Consider the following 14416-nt stretch of genomic DNA (forward strand, 5'->3'; position numbering starts at 1 on the left):
TGATGGACATGGATGGACACACGGACACGGCATGGACACAGGGACAGACCTACAGCACCTCCAGCACAGGTGTGCTGCCCCCCCTGCTGTCCCCCCTGCTCTGCCTGGGGGCCCATCCCTGCTGGCTGCTGCTCTGGAGCGTGCTCTGCTGGAAATGATGGACATGGATGGACACACGGACACACGGACACGGCATGGACACACGGAGAGACCCCTCACCTGAGCCCGCTGCTCTGCCTGGGGGCCCATCCCTGCTGGCTGCTGCTGTGGAACGTGCTCTGCTGGAAATGATGGACATGGACGGACACACGGACAGGGGATGGACTCACGGACACGGCATGGACGCACGGACATGGGGATGGACGCACGGGATGGACGCACGGACACGGGGATGGACACATGGACAGGGAACAGACACACGGACCGGGGATGGACACACGGACTGGGGATGGACACACGGATGCAGGATGGACACACAGACATGGGGATGGACACATGGACACAGAGATGGACACACGGACCGGGGATGGACACACGGACACAGAGATGGACACATGGACAGGGGATGGACACACGGATGCAGGATGGACACACAGACATGGGGATGGACACATGGACACAGAGATGGACACACGGACAGGGGATGGACACACGGACAGGGGACGGACACACGGACTGGGGATGGACACACGGATGCAGGATGGACACACAGACATGAGGATGGACACATGGACACAGAGATGGACACACGGACAGGGGATGGATGCACGGACAGATCTCCAGCAGGCACAAGCCCACGGACAGTCCCACAGAGGGACCCCAGTGACAGTGACAGCCCTGGATGGACACACGGACAGAGCCCCGGACAGACACATGGACAGACGCACAGACCACGGACAGAGCCCTGGATGGACACACGGACAGACAGAGAGAGCTCAGACCTCCCAGACACACGGACAGAGCCCTGGAGAGACACATGGACAGACGCACAGACTCAGGGACAGAGCCCTGGATGGACACACGGACAGAGCTCTGGACAGAGCCCAGACCCCCCTGGACACACGGACAGACCACTGGAAGGACCCACGGACACGCAGACAGATCCCCAGACCCATGGACAGACACCTGGATGGACACACGGACGGACACACAGCCAGAGCCCAGTGTGCCCCCAGAGCCACGGCCAGAGCCCCAGACGGACACACGGACACACGGACAGTGCCCCAGACAGACCCACAGCCGGAGCCCCAGACGGACACACGGACACACGGACAGTGCCCCAGACGGACCCACAGCCGGAGCCCCAGACGGACACACAGACAGTGCCCCAGACAGACAGACAGATGCCCAGACAGGCCTCAGGTGTGACCCCACTGAGACCCCGCCCACCGGGACGACCCCCACAATGGGGGCCTAAAGGGGCGTGGCTCTTTCAGGGCACGGTTTGTTTGGGGGTGCGGCCTTCTGGGGGCGTGGCTTTTGGTAATGGGCGTGTCTTGTACAAGGACCTGATTTGTTAATGGGCGTGGCTTTTGTCAATGAGCGTGGCTTATGTGCAGGGGTGTGACTCGTTGAGGGGCGTGGCTTTGTTAATGGGCGTGGCTTTTGTCAATGAGCGTGGCTTATGTGCAGGGGTGTGACTCGTTGAGGGGCGTGGCTTTGTTAATGGGCGTGGCTTTGTTAATGGGCGTGTCTCACATAGTGTGTTAATGGGCGTGGCTTTTGTTAATCGGCACGCCTCTGCGCCGAGGCGCGCTTTCTTAAGGGGCGTGGCTTTTTCAGGGGCGCGGTTTTGTTACCAGGCGTGGCGTCCGCTCGGGGGGGCGTGGTTTACCGTGTGGGCGTGGTCTCTCCCTTTGCTCCTCCCCCTCCCTCCTCCAGGGGGCGCCGCAATAAAAAAAAAACCGTTACCGCGTCACGTGCCTCCCGGTGACGTCACTCCCGCCCCTCCCTCCCTCCGACGTCAGTTCCGGGGCGTCGCGGCGCGTCCCCTCGACCTCGGCGATGGCGGCGCTGCGGGGCCTGCGGGGCCTCCCGGGGCTGCGGCTGCTCCCGGGCCCGGCGCGGCCCGGCCCGGCTCCCCCGCGCGCGCTGCTGCGCCCGCACCGCGGCCCCGGCCCCGCCACGGTGAGTGCGGCCCCGCAAGGTCACGGCGCGGCCCGGCCCCTCGCGGGCCCTGCGGCTCACCGGGGAGTGCGTGAGGGACGGCAGCGGCCGTGCCCGGCGCTGGCCGTGCCTGCCCCGGTGTGCCCGGTGCTTCGCAGCCCTGCGCGCTGTCCCCGGTTCCTGCCCCAGGCCCACATGGTGTCCCCGGTGCCGCTCCCGGCCCTTCCCGGTGTCCCCGGTGCCGCTCCCGGCCCTTCCCGGTGTCCCCGGTTCCTGCCCCGGCCCTTCCCGGTGTCCCCGGTTCCGCTCCCGGCCCTTCCCGGTGTCCCCGGTTCCTGCCCCGGCCCTTCCCGGTGTCCCCGGTTCTATTCCCGGCCCCTCCCTTTTCCCGGTGCCCCTGGTTCTGTCTGCGGACCCCCGGTGTGCCCGGTGCTTGCCAGCCCTGCACGGTGCTCCCGGTTCCACTTGGCGGTTCCCGGTGCTCCTCCGTGCCTGCCCCGGTGCCCCCGGTTCCATTCCCGGTGCCCTCGGTTCCTGCCCGAGCCCCTCCCGGTGCCCCTGGTTCCCGGTGCCGGCACGGTTCCGCTCCCAACCCCTCCCGGTTCGTTTGCCCGTCCTGCTCGCCGTTCTCCGTTACCCCTCCCGGTTCCCGGTGCCCGCAGTTCCACTCCCGGCCCTGCCTGGGGGCTGCCGGTGCCTGCCCCGCTGTGCCCGGTGCTCGCTCCCGAGCCCCGCCCGGTGTCCCCGGTTCTCGGGGCCCTCGCTTGTCCCGCTCGCCGCGTGCCCGCGGTGCCCTCTGCCCGCCCTTGGCGCCGCTGCCGCCGGCAATTCCGGTAACCCCGGTAATCCCGTTCCCGCAATTCCGGTATCCCCGGTAATCCCGTTCCCGGCAATTCCGGTAACCCCGGTAATCCCGTTCCCGCAATTCCGGTAACCCCGGTAATCCCGTTCCCGGCAATTCCGGTAAGCCCGCTATTCCTGTTCCCGGCAATTCCGGTATCCCCGGTAATCCCGTTCCCGGCAATTCCGGTATCCCGGCAATTCCGGTAACCCCGGTAATCCCGTTCCCGCAATTCCGGTATCCCCGGTAATCCCGTTCCCGGCAATTCCGGTATCCCCGGTAATCCTGTTCCCGCAATTCCGGTATCCCCGGTAATCCTGTTCCCGGCAATTCCGGTATCCCCGGTAATCCCGTTCCCGCAATTCCGGTATCCCGGCAATTCCGGTATCCCCGGTATTCCTGTTCCCGGCAATTCCGGTATCCCCGGTAATCCCGTTCCCGCAATTCCGGTATCCCCGGTAATCCTGTTCCCGCAATTCCGGTATCCCCGGTAATCCCGTTCCCGGCAATTCCGGTATCCCGGCAATTCCGGTGTCCCCGCTATTCCTGTTCCCGCAATTCCGGTATCCCCGGTAATCCCGTTCCCGGCAATTCCGGTATCCCCGGTAATCCTGTTCCCGCAATTCCGGTATCCCCGGTAATCCTGTTCCCGGCAATTCCGGTATCCCCGGTAATCCCGTTCCCGCAATTCCGGTATCCCCGGTAATCCTGTTCCCGCAATTCCGGTATCCCCGGTAATCCCGTTCCCGGCAATTCCGGTATCCCCGGTAATCCCGTTCCTGCAATTCCGGTATCCCGGCAATTCCGGTGTCCCCGCTATTCCTGTTCCCGCAATTCCGGTATCCCCGGTAATCCTGTTCCGGCAATTCTGGTATCCCCGCTATTCCTGTTCCCGGCAATTCCGGTATCCCCGGTAATCCCGTTCCCGCAATTCCGGTATCCCGGCAATTCCGGTGTCCCCGCTATTCCTGTTCCTGGCAATTCCGGTATCCCCGCTATTCCCGCCATCCCCGGTGTTCCCGCTGTTCCCGTTCCTGCTGTTCCCACCGTTTCTGTTTCCGGCAATTCCGGTGTCCCCGCTGTTCCATTCCCGGTCCCGGTATTCTTGGTAATTCCGGTATCCCCGGTGTTCCCATTCCCGGTATCCCTGCCATTCCCGCTCCCGCTAGTTCCAGCATTCCCGGTGCTCCCGCTGTTCCCGTTCCCGGTAATTCCGGTGTCTCCGCTATTCCATCCCCGCTGTTCCCGCTGTCCCCGGGACCCCCCCCCATTGCTTTTGTCCCCCCCTCCCCGAGCCTTGGGGTCCCCGGTGCCCCTGGATGCCCACGTGTCCCCCCCCCAGGTGTCCCTGTCCCCGTCACCCCCCAGGTGTCCCTGTCACCCCCAGGTGTCCCTGTGATCACCCAGGTGTCCCTGACCCCCCCAGGTGTCCCTGTGTCCCCCCCCAGGTGTCCCTGTGATCACCCAGGTGTCCCTGTCACCCCCCACGTGTCCCTGTCCCCCCCAGGTGTCCCTGTGTCCCCTCCCAGGTGTCCCTGTGTCTCTCCCAGGTGTCCCTGTGTCCCCTCCCAGGTGTCCCTGTGTCCCCCCCCAGGTGTCCCTGTCACCCCCAGGTATCCCTGACCCCCCCACGTGTCCCTGTGTCCCCCCAGGTGTCCCTGTGTCCCCTCCCAGGTGTCCCTGTCTCCCCTGTCCCCACCCTGGTGTCCCCTCCCAGGTGTCCGTGTCCCTCCCAGGTGTCCCTGTCACCTCTGACCCTCCCATCCCCACCCTGATGTCCTTGTGACCTTCTGAGGTGCCCCTAACACCCCTGTCCCCCCCAGGTGTCCCTAACCTGTCCCTGTTCCCCCCAGGTGTCCCTAACCTGTCCCTAACCTGTCCCTGTGTCCCCAATGTCCCTAACCTGTCCCTGTTCCCCCAGGTGTCCCTAACCTGTCCCTTTGTCACTCTCCAGGTGTCCCTGTCGTCGCCGGGCCGTCCCCGCTCCCGGTGGTCCCTAACCTGTCCCTAACCTGTCCCTGTCCCCCCCAGGTGTCCCTAACCTGTCCCTAACTTGTCCCTAATGTGTCCCTGTCCCTCCAGGTGTCCCTAACCTGTCCCTAACCTGTCCCTGTCCCCCCCAGTGTCCCTAACCTGTCCCTAACCTGTCCCTGTCCCCCCCAGTGTCCCTAACCTGTCCCTAACCTGTCCCTAACGTGTCCCTGTGTCCCCAATGTCCTTAACCTGTCCCTAACCTGTCCCTGTCCCCCCCAGGTGTCCCTAACGTGTCCCTGTCCCCCCCAGGTGTCCCTAACGTGTCCCTAACCTGTCCCTGACGTGTCCCTGTGCCCCCCCCAGGTGTCCCTAACCTGTCCCTAACCTGTCCCTAACGTGTCCCTGTCCCCCCAGGTGTCCCTAACCTGTCCCTAACCTGTCCCTAACGTGTCCGTGTCCCCCCCAGGTGTCCCTAACCTGTCCCTAACCTGTCCCTGTGCCCCCCAGGTGTCCCTAACCTGTCCCTAACCTGTCCCTAACCTGTCCCTAACCTGTCCCTAACCTGTCCCTAACCTGTCCCTAACCTGTCCCTGTCCCCCCCAGTGTCCCTAACCTGTCCCTAACCTGTCCCTAACCTGTCCCTAACGTGTCCGTGTCCCCCCCAGGTGTCGCTGTCGTCGTTCCCGGGCCGTCCCCGCTCCCGGTGGTCCCTGGCCGTGCTGGGGGCGCTGGCGGGGGGGGGGTCCCTGGCCGTGGCCCTGTCGCTGTCGCTCGGGGGGGGCCCCGTGAGCGCGGGGGAGCTGGAGCTGCACCCCCCGAACCTGCCCTGGAGCCACGGCGGCTTCCTGTCGGCGCTGGACCACGCCAGGTGTGCGAAACGGGGAAATTGGGGGGCTTTGGGGGGTCCCTGTCGGCGCTGGACCACGCCAGGTGTGAGAAATGGGGAATCTGGGGGGGTCTGGGGGGTCCCTGTCTGTGCTGGACCACGCCAGGTGTGGGAAATGGGGAAATTTGGGGAAATTCGGGGGGTTTGGGGGTCCCTGTCGGCGCTGGACCACGCCAGGTGTGGGAAATGGGGAAATTGGGGGGCTTTGGGGGGTCCCTGTCGGCGCTGGACCACGCCAGGTGTGAGAAATGGGGAATCTGGGGGGGTCTGGGGGGTCCCTGTCTGTGCTGGACCACGCCAGGTGTGGGAAATGGGGAAATTCGGGGGATTTGGGGGGGTTTGGGGGGTCCCTGTCGGCGCTGGACCACGCCAGGTGTGGGAAATGGGGAATTTTGGGGGCGTTTGGGGGTCCCTGTGTGCTCTTGACCATGCCAGGTGTGGGAAACGGGGAATTTGGGGGGTCCTGGGGGGGGGGGTTGGGGGGTCCCTGTCTGCGCTGGACCATGCCAGGTGTGGGAAATGGGGAAATTGGGGGGCTTTGGGGGGTCCCTGTCGGCGCTGGACCACGCCAGGTGTGAGAAATGGGGAATCTGGGGGGGTTTGGGGGTCCCTGTCTGTGCTGGACCACGCCAGGTGTGGGAAATGGGGAAATTCGGGGGGTTTGGGGGGGCTTTGGGGGGTCCCTGTTGGCGCTGGACCACGCCAAGTGTGGGAAATGGGGAAATTGGGGGGTCCTGGGGGGGTTTGGGGGGTCCCTGTCGGCGCTGGACCACGCCAGGTGTGGGAAATGGGGAAATTCGGGGGGTTTGAGGGGGTTTGGGGGGGTCCCTGTCTGCGCTGGACCACGCCAGGTATGGGAAATGGGGGGTCCTGGGGGGGTTTGGGGGGTCTTGGAGGGATTTGGGGGGGTTTGGGGGGTCCCTGTCGGCGCTGGACCACGCCAGGTATGGGAAATGGGGAATTTTGGGGGCGTTTGGGGGTCCCTGTGTGCTCTCGACCATGCCAAGTATGAAAAATTGGGAATTTGGGGGGTCCTGAGGGGGTTTGGGGGTTCCTGTCTGCTCTGGACCACGCCAGGTGTGGGAAATGGGGAATTTGGGGGGTCCTGGGGGGGGGGTTGGGGGGTCCCTGTCTGCGCTGGACCACGCCAGGTGTGGGAAATGGGGAATTTGGGGGTCTCCTGGGGGGGTTTGGGGGTCTCTGTCTGTGCTGGACCACGCCAGGTGTGGGAAACGGGGAATTTGGGGGGTCCTGGGGGGGTTTGAGGGGGTTTGGGGGTTCCTGTCTGCTCTGGACCACGCCAGGTGTGGGAAACGGGGAATTTGGGGGGTCCTGGGGATGCCCGAGGGTCCCTGGACCACGCCAGGTAAAGGAGACTGGGGAGATTTGGGGGGGATTTTGGGGTCTCTGTGGGGATTTGGGGTCCCTGGGGCACAGCAGGTAATGGGTCTGGGGGCATTTGGGGTCTCTGGGGGGGTCCCTGCAGTGTGCGCAGGGGGGTTCCAGGTGTGTTTGAGGTGATTTTGGGGTTTTTTTGGGGTCTCTAACCCCACAGGTGTGCATGGGGGGGGGGGCATTCTTGGTGGTTTTGGGGTGATTTTGGGGTTTTTGGGGTCTCTAACCCCACTGTGTCCCCGCAGGGGGGTTCTGGGTGTGTTTGGGGTGATTTTGGGGCGATTTTGGGGTCGTGAGTCCCCACAGTGTGTGCACGGGGGCGTTCCAGATGTGTTTGGGGTCATTTTGGGGGTTTTGGGGTTATTTTAGGGTCTCTAACCCCGCTGTGACCCCACTGTGTGCACAGGGGGTTCCAGGCAATTTTGGGGTGATTTTGGGGTTTCTGACCTCCCTCATTCATCCCACTGTGCACAGGGGGTTCCAGGTGTGTTTGGGGTCATTTTGGGGTTTTTGGGGTCTCTAACCCCGCAGTGTGCATGGGGGGGGGGGGCATTCTTGGTGGTTTTGGGGTGATTTTGGGGGTTTTTGGGGTCTCTAACCCCGCTGTGTCCCCGCAGTGTGCGCAGGGAGTTCCAGGTGTTTGGGGTCATTTTGGGGTGATTTTGGGGTTTCTGTCCCCGCTGTGTGCGCCGGGGGTTCCGGGTGATTTTGGGGTAATTTTGGGGCTTTTAGGATAATTTTGGGGTTTCTGTCCCCCAGTGTCCGCAGGGGGTTCCAGGTGTACCGCCAGGTGTGTCTGGGATTGTTTTGGGGTGATTTTGGGGTTTTTAGGATAATTTTGGTGTCTGTTTGTCCCCCAGTGTCCGCAGGGGGTTCCAGGTGTACCTCCAGGTGATTTTGGGGTGATTTTGGGGTGATTTTGGTGTCTGTCTCCCGCAGTGTCCGCAGGGGGTTCCAGGTGTACCGCCAGGTGTGTTTGGGGTGATTTTGGGGTGATTTTGGGATAATTTTGGTGTCTGTTTGTCCCGCAGTGTCCGCAGGGGGTTCCAGGTGTACCGCCAGGTGTGTCTGGGATTGTTTTGGGGTGATTCTGGGGTTTTTAGGATAATTTTGGTGTCTGTCTCCCCCAGTGTCTGCAGGGGGTTCCAGGTGTACCGCCAGGTGTGTTTGGGGTGATTTTGGGGTGATTTTGGGGTGATTTTGGTGTCTGTCTCCCGCAGTGTCCGCAGGGGGTTCCAGGTGTACCGCCAGGTGTGTTTGGGGTGATTTTGGGGTGATTTTGGTGTCTGTTTGTCCCGCAGTGTCCGCAGGGGGTTCCAGGTGTACCGCCAGGTGTGCTCCGCCTGTCACTCCATGGAGTATTTGGCTTTCCGGAACCTCATCGGCGTCACCCACACCGAGGCCGAGGCCAAGGCGCTGGCGGAGGAGGTGACACCGCGACCCCTGTGCCACCCCCTGTCACCCTGTGCCACCCCCTGTGCCACCCCCCGTCACCCTGTGTCGCTGCTGCCACCCCCCGTGCCACCCTGTGCCACCCCCGGTGTCACTGCTGCCACCTGCACTGTCCCAGTGTCCCTGTCCTGCTGTCCCCCGTGTCCCTGTGCTGCCACCTGCAGTGTCCCAGTGTCCCCAGTTTGCTGTCCCCAATATCTCTGTGTCCCCTGCCCTGTCCCCAGTGTCCCAGTGTCCCCAGTCTGCTGTCCCCAATTTCCCAGTGCCTCTGGGTGCCACCCAGGCTGTCCCCTGTGTCCCCAGTGTCCCTGTGCTGCTCTCCCCAGTGTCCCCCTGCCCTGTCCCCAGTGTCCCTGTGCTGCCACCCCTGCTGTCCCACAGTCCGTGTCCTGCTGTCCCCAATGTTCCAGTGTCCCTGTGCTGCCACCCCTGCTGTCCCCACTGTCCGTGTCCTGCTGTCCCCAAGGTTCCAGTGTCACTGCTGCCACCCCTGCTGTCCCCACTGTCCTGCTGGCTCCATCCCAGTGTCCCAGTGCCCTGCTGTCCCTGTGCTGCCACCCCTGCTGTCCTGGTGCCACTCTGCTGCCATCCCCAGTGTCCCCACCCTGCTGTCCCTGACGTGTCATTGTCCCTGTGCTGCCACCCCTGCTGGCCTGGTGCCACTCTGCTGCCACCTACAGTGTCCCCACCCTGCTGTCCCCAATATTCTGCTGTCCCTGTCCTGCCACTCCCAGTGTCCCCAGTGACCTTGCTGTCCCTGACGTGTCATTGTCACTGTCCTGCTGTCCTTGGTGTCCTGCTGGCTCCATCCCAGTGTCCCACTGTCCCTGTCCTGCCATCCCCAGTGTCCCCACCTTGCTGTCCCTGACGTGTCATTGTCCCTGTGCTGCCACCCCTGCTGTCCTGGTGCCACTCTGCTGCCATCCCCAGTGTCCCCACCCTGCTGTCCCCAGTGTTCTGATGTCCCTGTCCTGCCACCACCCCTGGTGTCCTGCTGGCTCCGTCCCACTGTCCCAACGTCCCTGTCCTGCCATTCGCCGTGTCCTGCTGTCCCTGTCCCTGCTGTCCCTGTGTGTCACCTGTCCATGTGTGTCACCTGTCCATGTCTCACCTGTCCCTGTGTGTCACCTGTCCGTGTCTCACCTGTATCTCACCTGTCCGTGTCTCACCTGTGCAGGTGGAGGTGCAGGACGGCCCCGATGAGAACGGGGAGATGTTCATGGGGACCCTGCTGTCCCTGTGTGTCACCTGTCCCTGTGTCTCACCTGTCCATGTCTCACCTGTCCGTGTCTCACCTGTCTGTGTCTCACCTGTGCAGGTGGAGGTGCAGGACGGCCCGGATGAGAACGGGGAGATGTTCATGCGTCCCGGGAAGATCTCGGATCATTTCCCCAAGCCCTACCCCAACCCCGAGGCTGCGCGGGCGGCCAACAACGGGGCCCTGCCCCCGGACCTGAGCTACATCGTCAACGCCAGGTGAGGAGGGGCTCTGGGGGGCTCTGGGGGGCTTTGGGGGGCTTTGGGGGGCTCTGGGGGGCTCTGGGGGGTTTTGGGGTCACCCCAACAACGGGGCCCTGCCCCCGGACCTGAGTTACTCATCAATGCCAGGTGAGACAAGGGACAGGCAGGTGAGGGGACGGGGTTTGGGGCTTTGGGGGTCCTGGGGGGCTTTGGGGTCACCCCACAATGCATTGACCCCACTGATGCCATTGATCCCATTCTCAATGACCCCATTGATCTGTCATTGATCTGTCATTGATCTGTCATTGATCCTGTCATTGATCCGTCATTGATCCGTTATTGATCTGTCATTGATCCTGTCATTGATCTGTCATTGATCTGTCATTGATCCTGTCATTGATCTGTCATCGATCTGTCATTGATCCTGTCATTGATCCGTCATTGATCCGTCATTGATCCTGTCATTGATCCTGTCATTGATCTGTCATTGATCCTGTCATTGATCTGTCACTGATCCTGTCATTGATCTGTCATTGATCCGTTATTGATCTGTCATTGATCCGTCATTGATCCGTCATTGATCTGTCATTGATCTGTCATTGATCCTGTCATTGATCCTGTCATTGATCTGTCACTGATCCTGTCATTGATCTGTCATTGATCCTGTCATTGATCTGTCATTGATCCGTTATTGATCTGTCATTGATCCGTCATTGATCTGTCATTGATCTGTCATTGATCCTGTCATTGATCCTGTCATTGATCTGTCATTGATCCGTCATTGATCTGTCATTGATCCTGTCATTGATCCTGTCATTGATCTGTCATTGATCCGTCATTGATCCCGTTAACCCTTCAGGCAAGGGTGTGAGGACTGCATGTTCACCCTGCTGACTGTGGGGCACTGTGACGCGGTTATTGATCCGTTATTGATCCGTTATTGATCTGTTATTAACCCTTCAGGCACGGGGGCGAGGGTTACGTGTTCACCCTGCTCACAGGGCACTGCGACCCCATTATTGATCCGTTATTGATCCGTTATTGATCTGTTATTGATCTGTTATTGATCTGTTATTGATCTGTTATTAACCCTTTAGGCATGGGGCGAGGATTACGTGTTCGCCCTGCTCACGGGATACTGTGACTCCATTATTGATCCGTTATTGATCCGTTATTGATCTGTTATCGATTCCATTAACCCTTTAGGCACGGGGGCGAGGGTTACGTGTTCGCCCTGCTCACGGGGTACTGTGACCCCATTATTGATCCGTTATTGATCCGTTATTGATCTGTTATTAACCCTTCAGGCACGGGGGCGAGGGTTACGTGTTCGCCCTGCTCACGGGGTACTGTGACCCCATTATTGATCCGTTATTGATCCGTTATTGATCTGTTATTAACCCTTCAGGCACGGGGGCGAGGGTTACGTGTTCGCCCTGCTCACAGGGCACTGTGACCCCATTATTGATCCGTTATTGATCCATTATTGATCCGTTATTGATCTGTTATTAACCCTTCAGGCACAGGGGCGAGGATTACGTGTTCGCCCTGCTCACCGGGTGCTGTGACTCCATTATTGATCAGTTATTGATCCGTTATTGATCTGTTATTGATTCCATTAACCCTTCAGGCACGGGGGCGAGGATTACGTGTTCGCCCTGCTCACGGGGTAATGTGACCCCATTATTGATCCGTTATTGATCCGTTATTGATCTGTTATTGATCTGTTATTGATCTGTTATTAACCCTTTAGGCACGGAGGCGAGGATTATGTGTTCACCCTGCTCACGGGGTACTGTGACCCCATTATTGATCCGTTATTGATCTGTTATTAACCCTTTAGGCACGGGGGCGAGGATTACATGTTTGCCCTGCTCACCGGGTACTGTGACCCCATTATTGATCCATTATTGATCTGTTATTGATCTGTTATTGATCTGTTATTGATCTGTTATTAACCCTTTAGGCACGGGGGCGAGGATTACGTGTTCGCCCTGCTCACGGGGTACTGTGACGCCCCCGGGGGGGTCTCTCTGAGGGAGGGGCTCCATTACAACCCCTACTTCCCCGGCCAGGCCATCGGCATGGCCCCCCCCCATCTACGACGAGGTGCTCGAGTACGAGGACGGTACGGGGGGCTTGAAGGGGGGGCTTAAAGGGGTCCTGGGGGGGATTAAAGGGGCCTTGGGGGGGTCCTGCTGGGGCTGGGGGGGTCCTGGAGGGGTCTGAGGGGAAGCTGGGGGTCCTGGGAGGGGTCTGCAGGGGATTTGGGGGGGTCGTGCTGGGGGTGGGAAGGGGAAGGGATTGGAGGGGGCTGGGGGGGGGGTCTGGGGGTGCCCTGGGGGGGTTTGGGGAGGTCCTGGGGGGCTCTGACCACACCAGGTATTGGGGTGGTCCTGGGCTCTGGGGGTCCCAGTGGGATCTGTGGGGTTCAGAGGGTCTCTGTGGGGTCTCTGGGGGTCTCGGGGGTCCCATTGGGGGTCTCACTGCCCTGTCCCCCCCCCCCAGGCACCCCGGCCACCATGTCCCAGATTGCCAAGGACGTTTGCACCTTCCTGCGCTGGGCGGCCGAGCCCGAGCACGACCACCGCAAAAAGATGGGGCTCAAGGTGGGGCTGGGGGCTCAAGGTGGGGCTGGGGGCTCAAGGTGGGGCTGGGGGCTTCACTGGGGGGCTGGGGGCTTTGGGGGGGCTGCTGGGCGGGGCTTCAGGGGGGCTCATGGTGGGGCTGGGGGGCCTGAAGGTGGGGCTGGGGCCTAAGGGGGGTCAGGGGGCCTCAAGATGGGGTAGGGGGGCTCAGGGTGGGGCTGGGGGCTTCAAGATAGGGCTGGGGATGAGGGGTCTTGAGGGGGCCTCAGGGTAGGGCTGGGGTCTCTTGGGGGGCTCGGGGGCTCTCAAGGTGGGGCTGGGGTTTCAGAGGGGCCTCAAGATGGCTCAGGGGGGCTCAGGAGTACTCAGGGGGGTCCCAAGGTGGGATTGGGGGGCTCGGGGGGTCTCAGGGTGGTTTGGGGGGGTTCTCAGGGGGCTCTCAGGTTTGCTCAGGGGGGTCCCAAGGAGGGATTGGGGTTTCTGGGGGTCTCAGGGTGGTTTGGGGGCTCTCAGGGGTCCCAAGGAGGGACTGGGGGTCTCGGGGGGTCTCAGGGTGGTTTGGGGGGTCTCAGGGGGTCCCGGTGTTGCTGAGCCCCCGTGTCCCCCCCAGCTGCTGCTGATCTCGGGGCTGCTGACGCCGCTGCTGTACTACATGAAGCGCCACAAGTGGGCCGTGCTCAAGAGCAGGAAGCTGCTGTACCGGCCCCCCAAGTAGGGCCCGGCCCCCGACTCCGCCCCGGGGGGGGTCCCCGAGCCCCCGGCCCCCCCCGCGGCACCGGGGGAGCCCCCCAGGAGGGGCTTTGGGGGTCCCCACGTCCCCCCCCCCCCCCCCCAACCTCGTGTTCGACCCCGGCCTCGGCCCCCGCGGGGCTGCGGGGGGAATAAAGGCTGGGATTACACAGAACGGAAATGTGTCTGTCTGTCTGTCTGTGTGTCTGTGTGTCTGTGTGTCTGTGTGTGTGTCTGTGTGTCTGTCCTGGGCTGCGGGGGGAATAAAGGCTGGGATTACACAGAACGGAAATGTGTCTGTGTGTCTGTCTGTGTGTCTGTCTGTCTGTGTGTCTGTCTGTGTGTCTGTCTGTCTCTCTGGGGCTCTCTGTCCTGGGCTGCGGGGGGAATAAAGGCTGGGATTACACAGAACGGAAATGTGTCTGTCTGTCTGTGTGTCTGTCTGTGTGTCTGTCTGTCCTGGGCTGCGGGGGGAATAAAGGCTGGGATTACACAGAACGGAAATGTGTCTGTCTGTCTGTGTGTCTGTCTGGGCTGTCTGTCCTGGGCTGCGGGGGGAGTAAAGGCTGGGACTACACAGAATGGAAATGTGTGACTGGGGTCTGTCTGTCTGTCTGTCTGTGTGTCGGGCTGGGCTGCGGGGGGAATAAAGGCTGGGATTACACAGAGAAACACGAGTGGGGTCAGTCTGTCTGTCTGTCTGTCTGTGTGTCTGTCTGGGTTGCGGGGGGGAATAAAGGCTGGGGTTCCACAGAATGGAAACACGAGTGGGTCTGAGTCTGTCCTGGCTCTGTCCTTCCTGTGGGGCTGTTCTGGCGCTGGGTGTGTGGCTCTGTCTGTCCTGGTCGTGGGGCTGGGTCTGTCCGTCTGTCCTTGGTGTGGAGCGGGTGCGATGTGGGGCTGGGTCTGTTCTGGGGCTGTCTGGGATGTGGGTCCAGCCGTGCCCAGCCCAGGCTGTGGTGGTGCCATGGGTCAGTCTGTGGG

The 14416-nt window shown here is 61.8% G+C and overlaps 1 protein-coding gene across 1 annotated transcript; it reads left to right on the forward strand.

Moving 5' to 3' along the window:
• The first annotated feature begins 1998 nt into the window (after window positions 1–1998).
• On the forward strand, window positions 1999–13607 carry LOC132077534 (cytochrome c1, heme protein, mitochondrial). The gene is given in 8 exon segments (XM_059479311.1): window positions 1999–2127; window positions 5587–5789; window positions 8504–8630; window positions 9973–10130; window positions 12082–12205; window positions 12207–12243; window positions 12624–12724; window positions 13314–13607. Coding segments are annotated over 8 exon segments (978 nt in total). The 5' UTR covers window positions 1999–2004; the 3' UTR covers window positions 13419–13607.
• The last annotated feature ends 809 nt before the right edge of the window (window positions 13608–14416 follow it).

The sequence above is a fragment of the Ammospiza nelsoni genome, chromosome 1 (assembly GCF_027579445.1).
Source record: "Ammospiza nelsoni isolate bAmmNel1 chromosome 1, bAmmNel1.pri, whole genome shotgun sequence".
Classification (NCBI taxonomy): Eukaryota; Metazoa; Chordata; class Aves; order Passeriformes; family Passerellidae; genus Ammospiza; species Ammospiza nelsoni.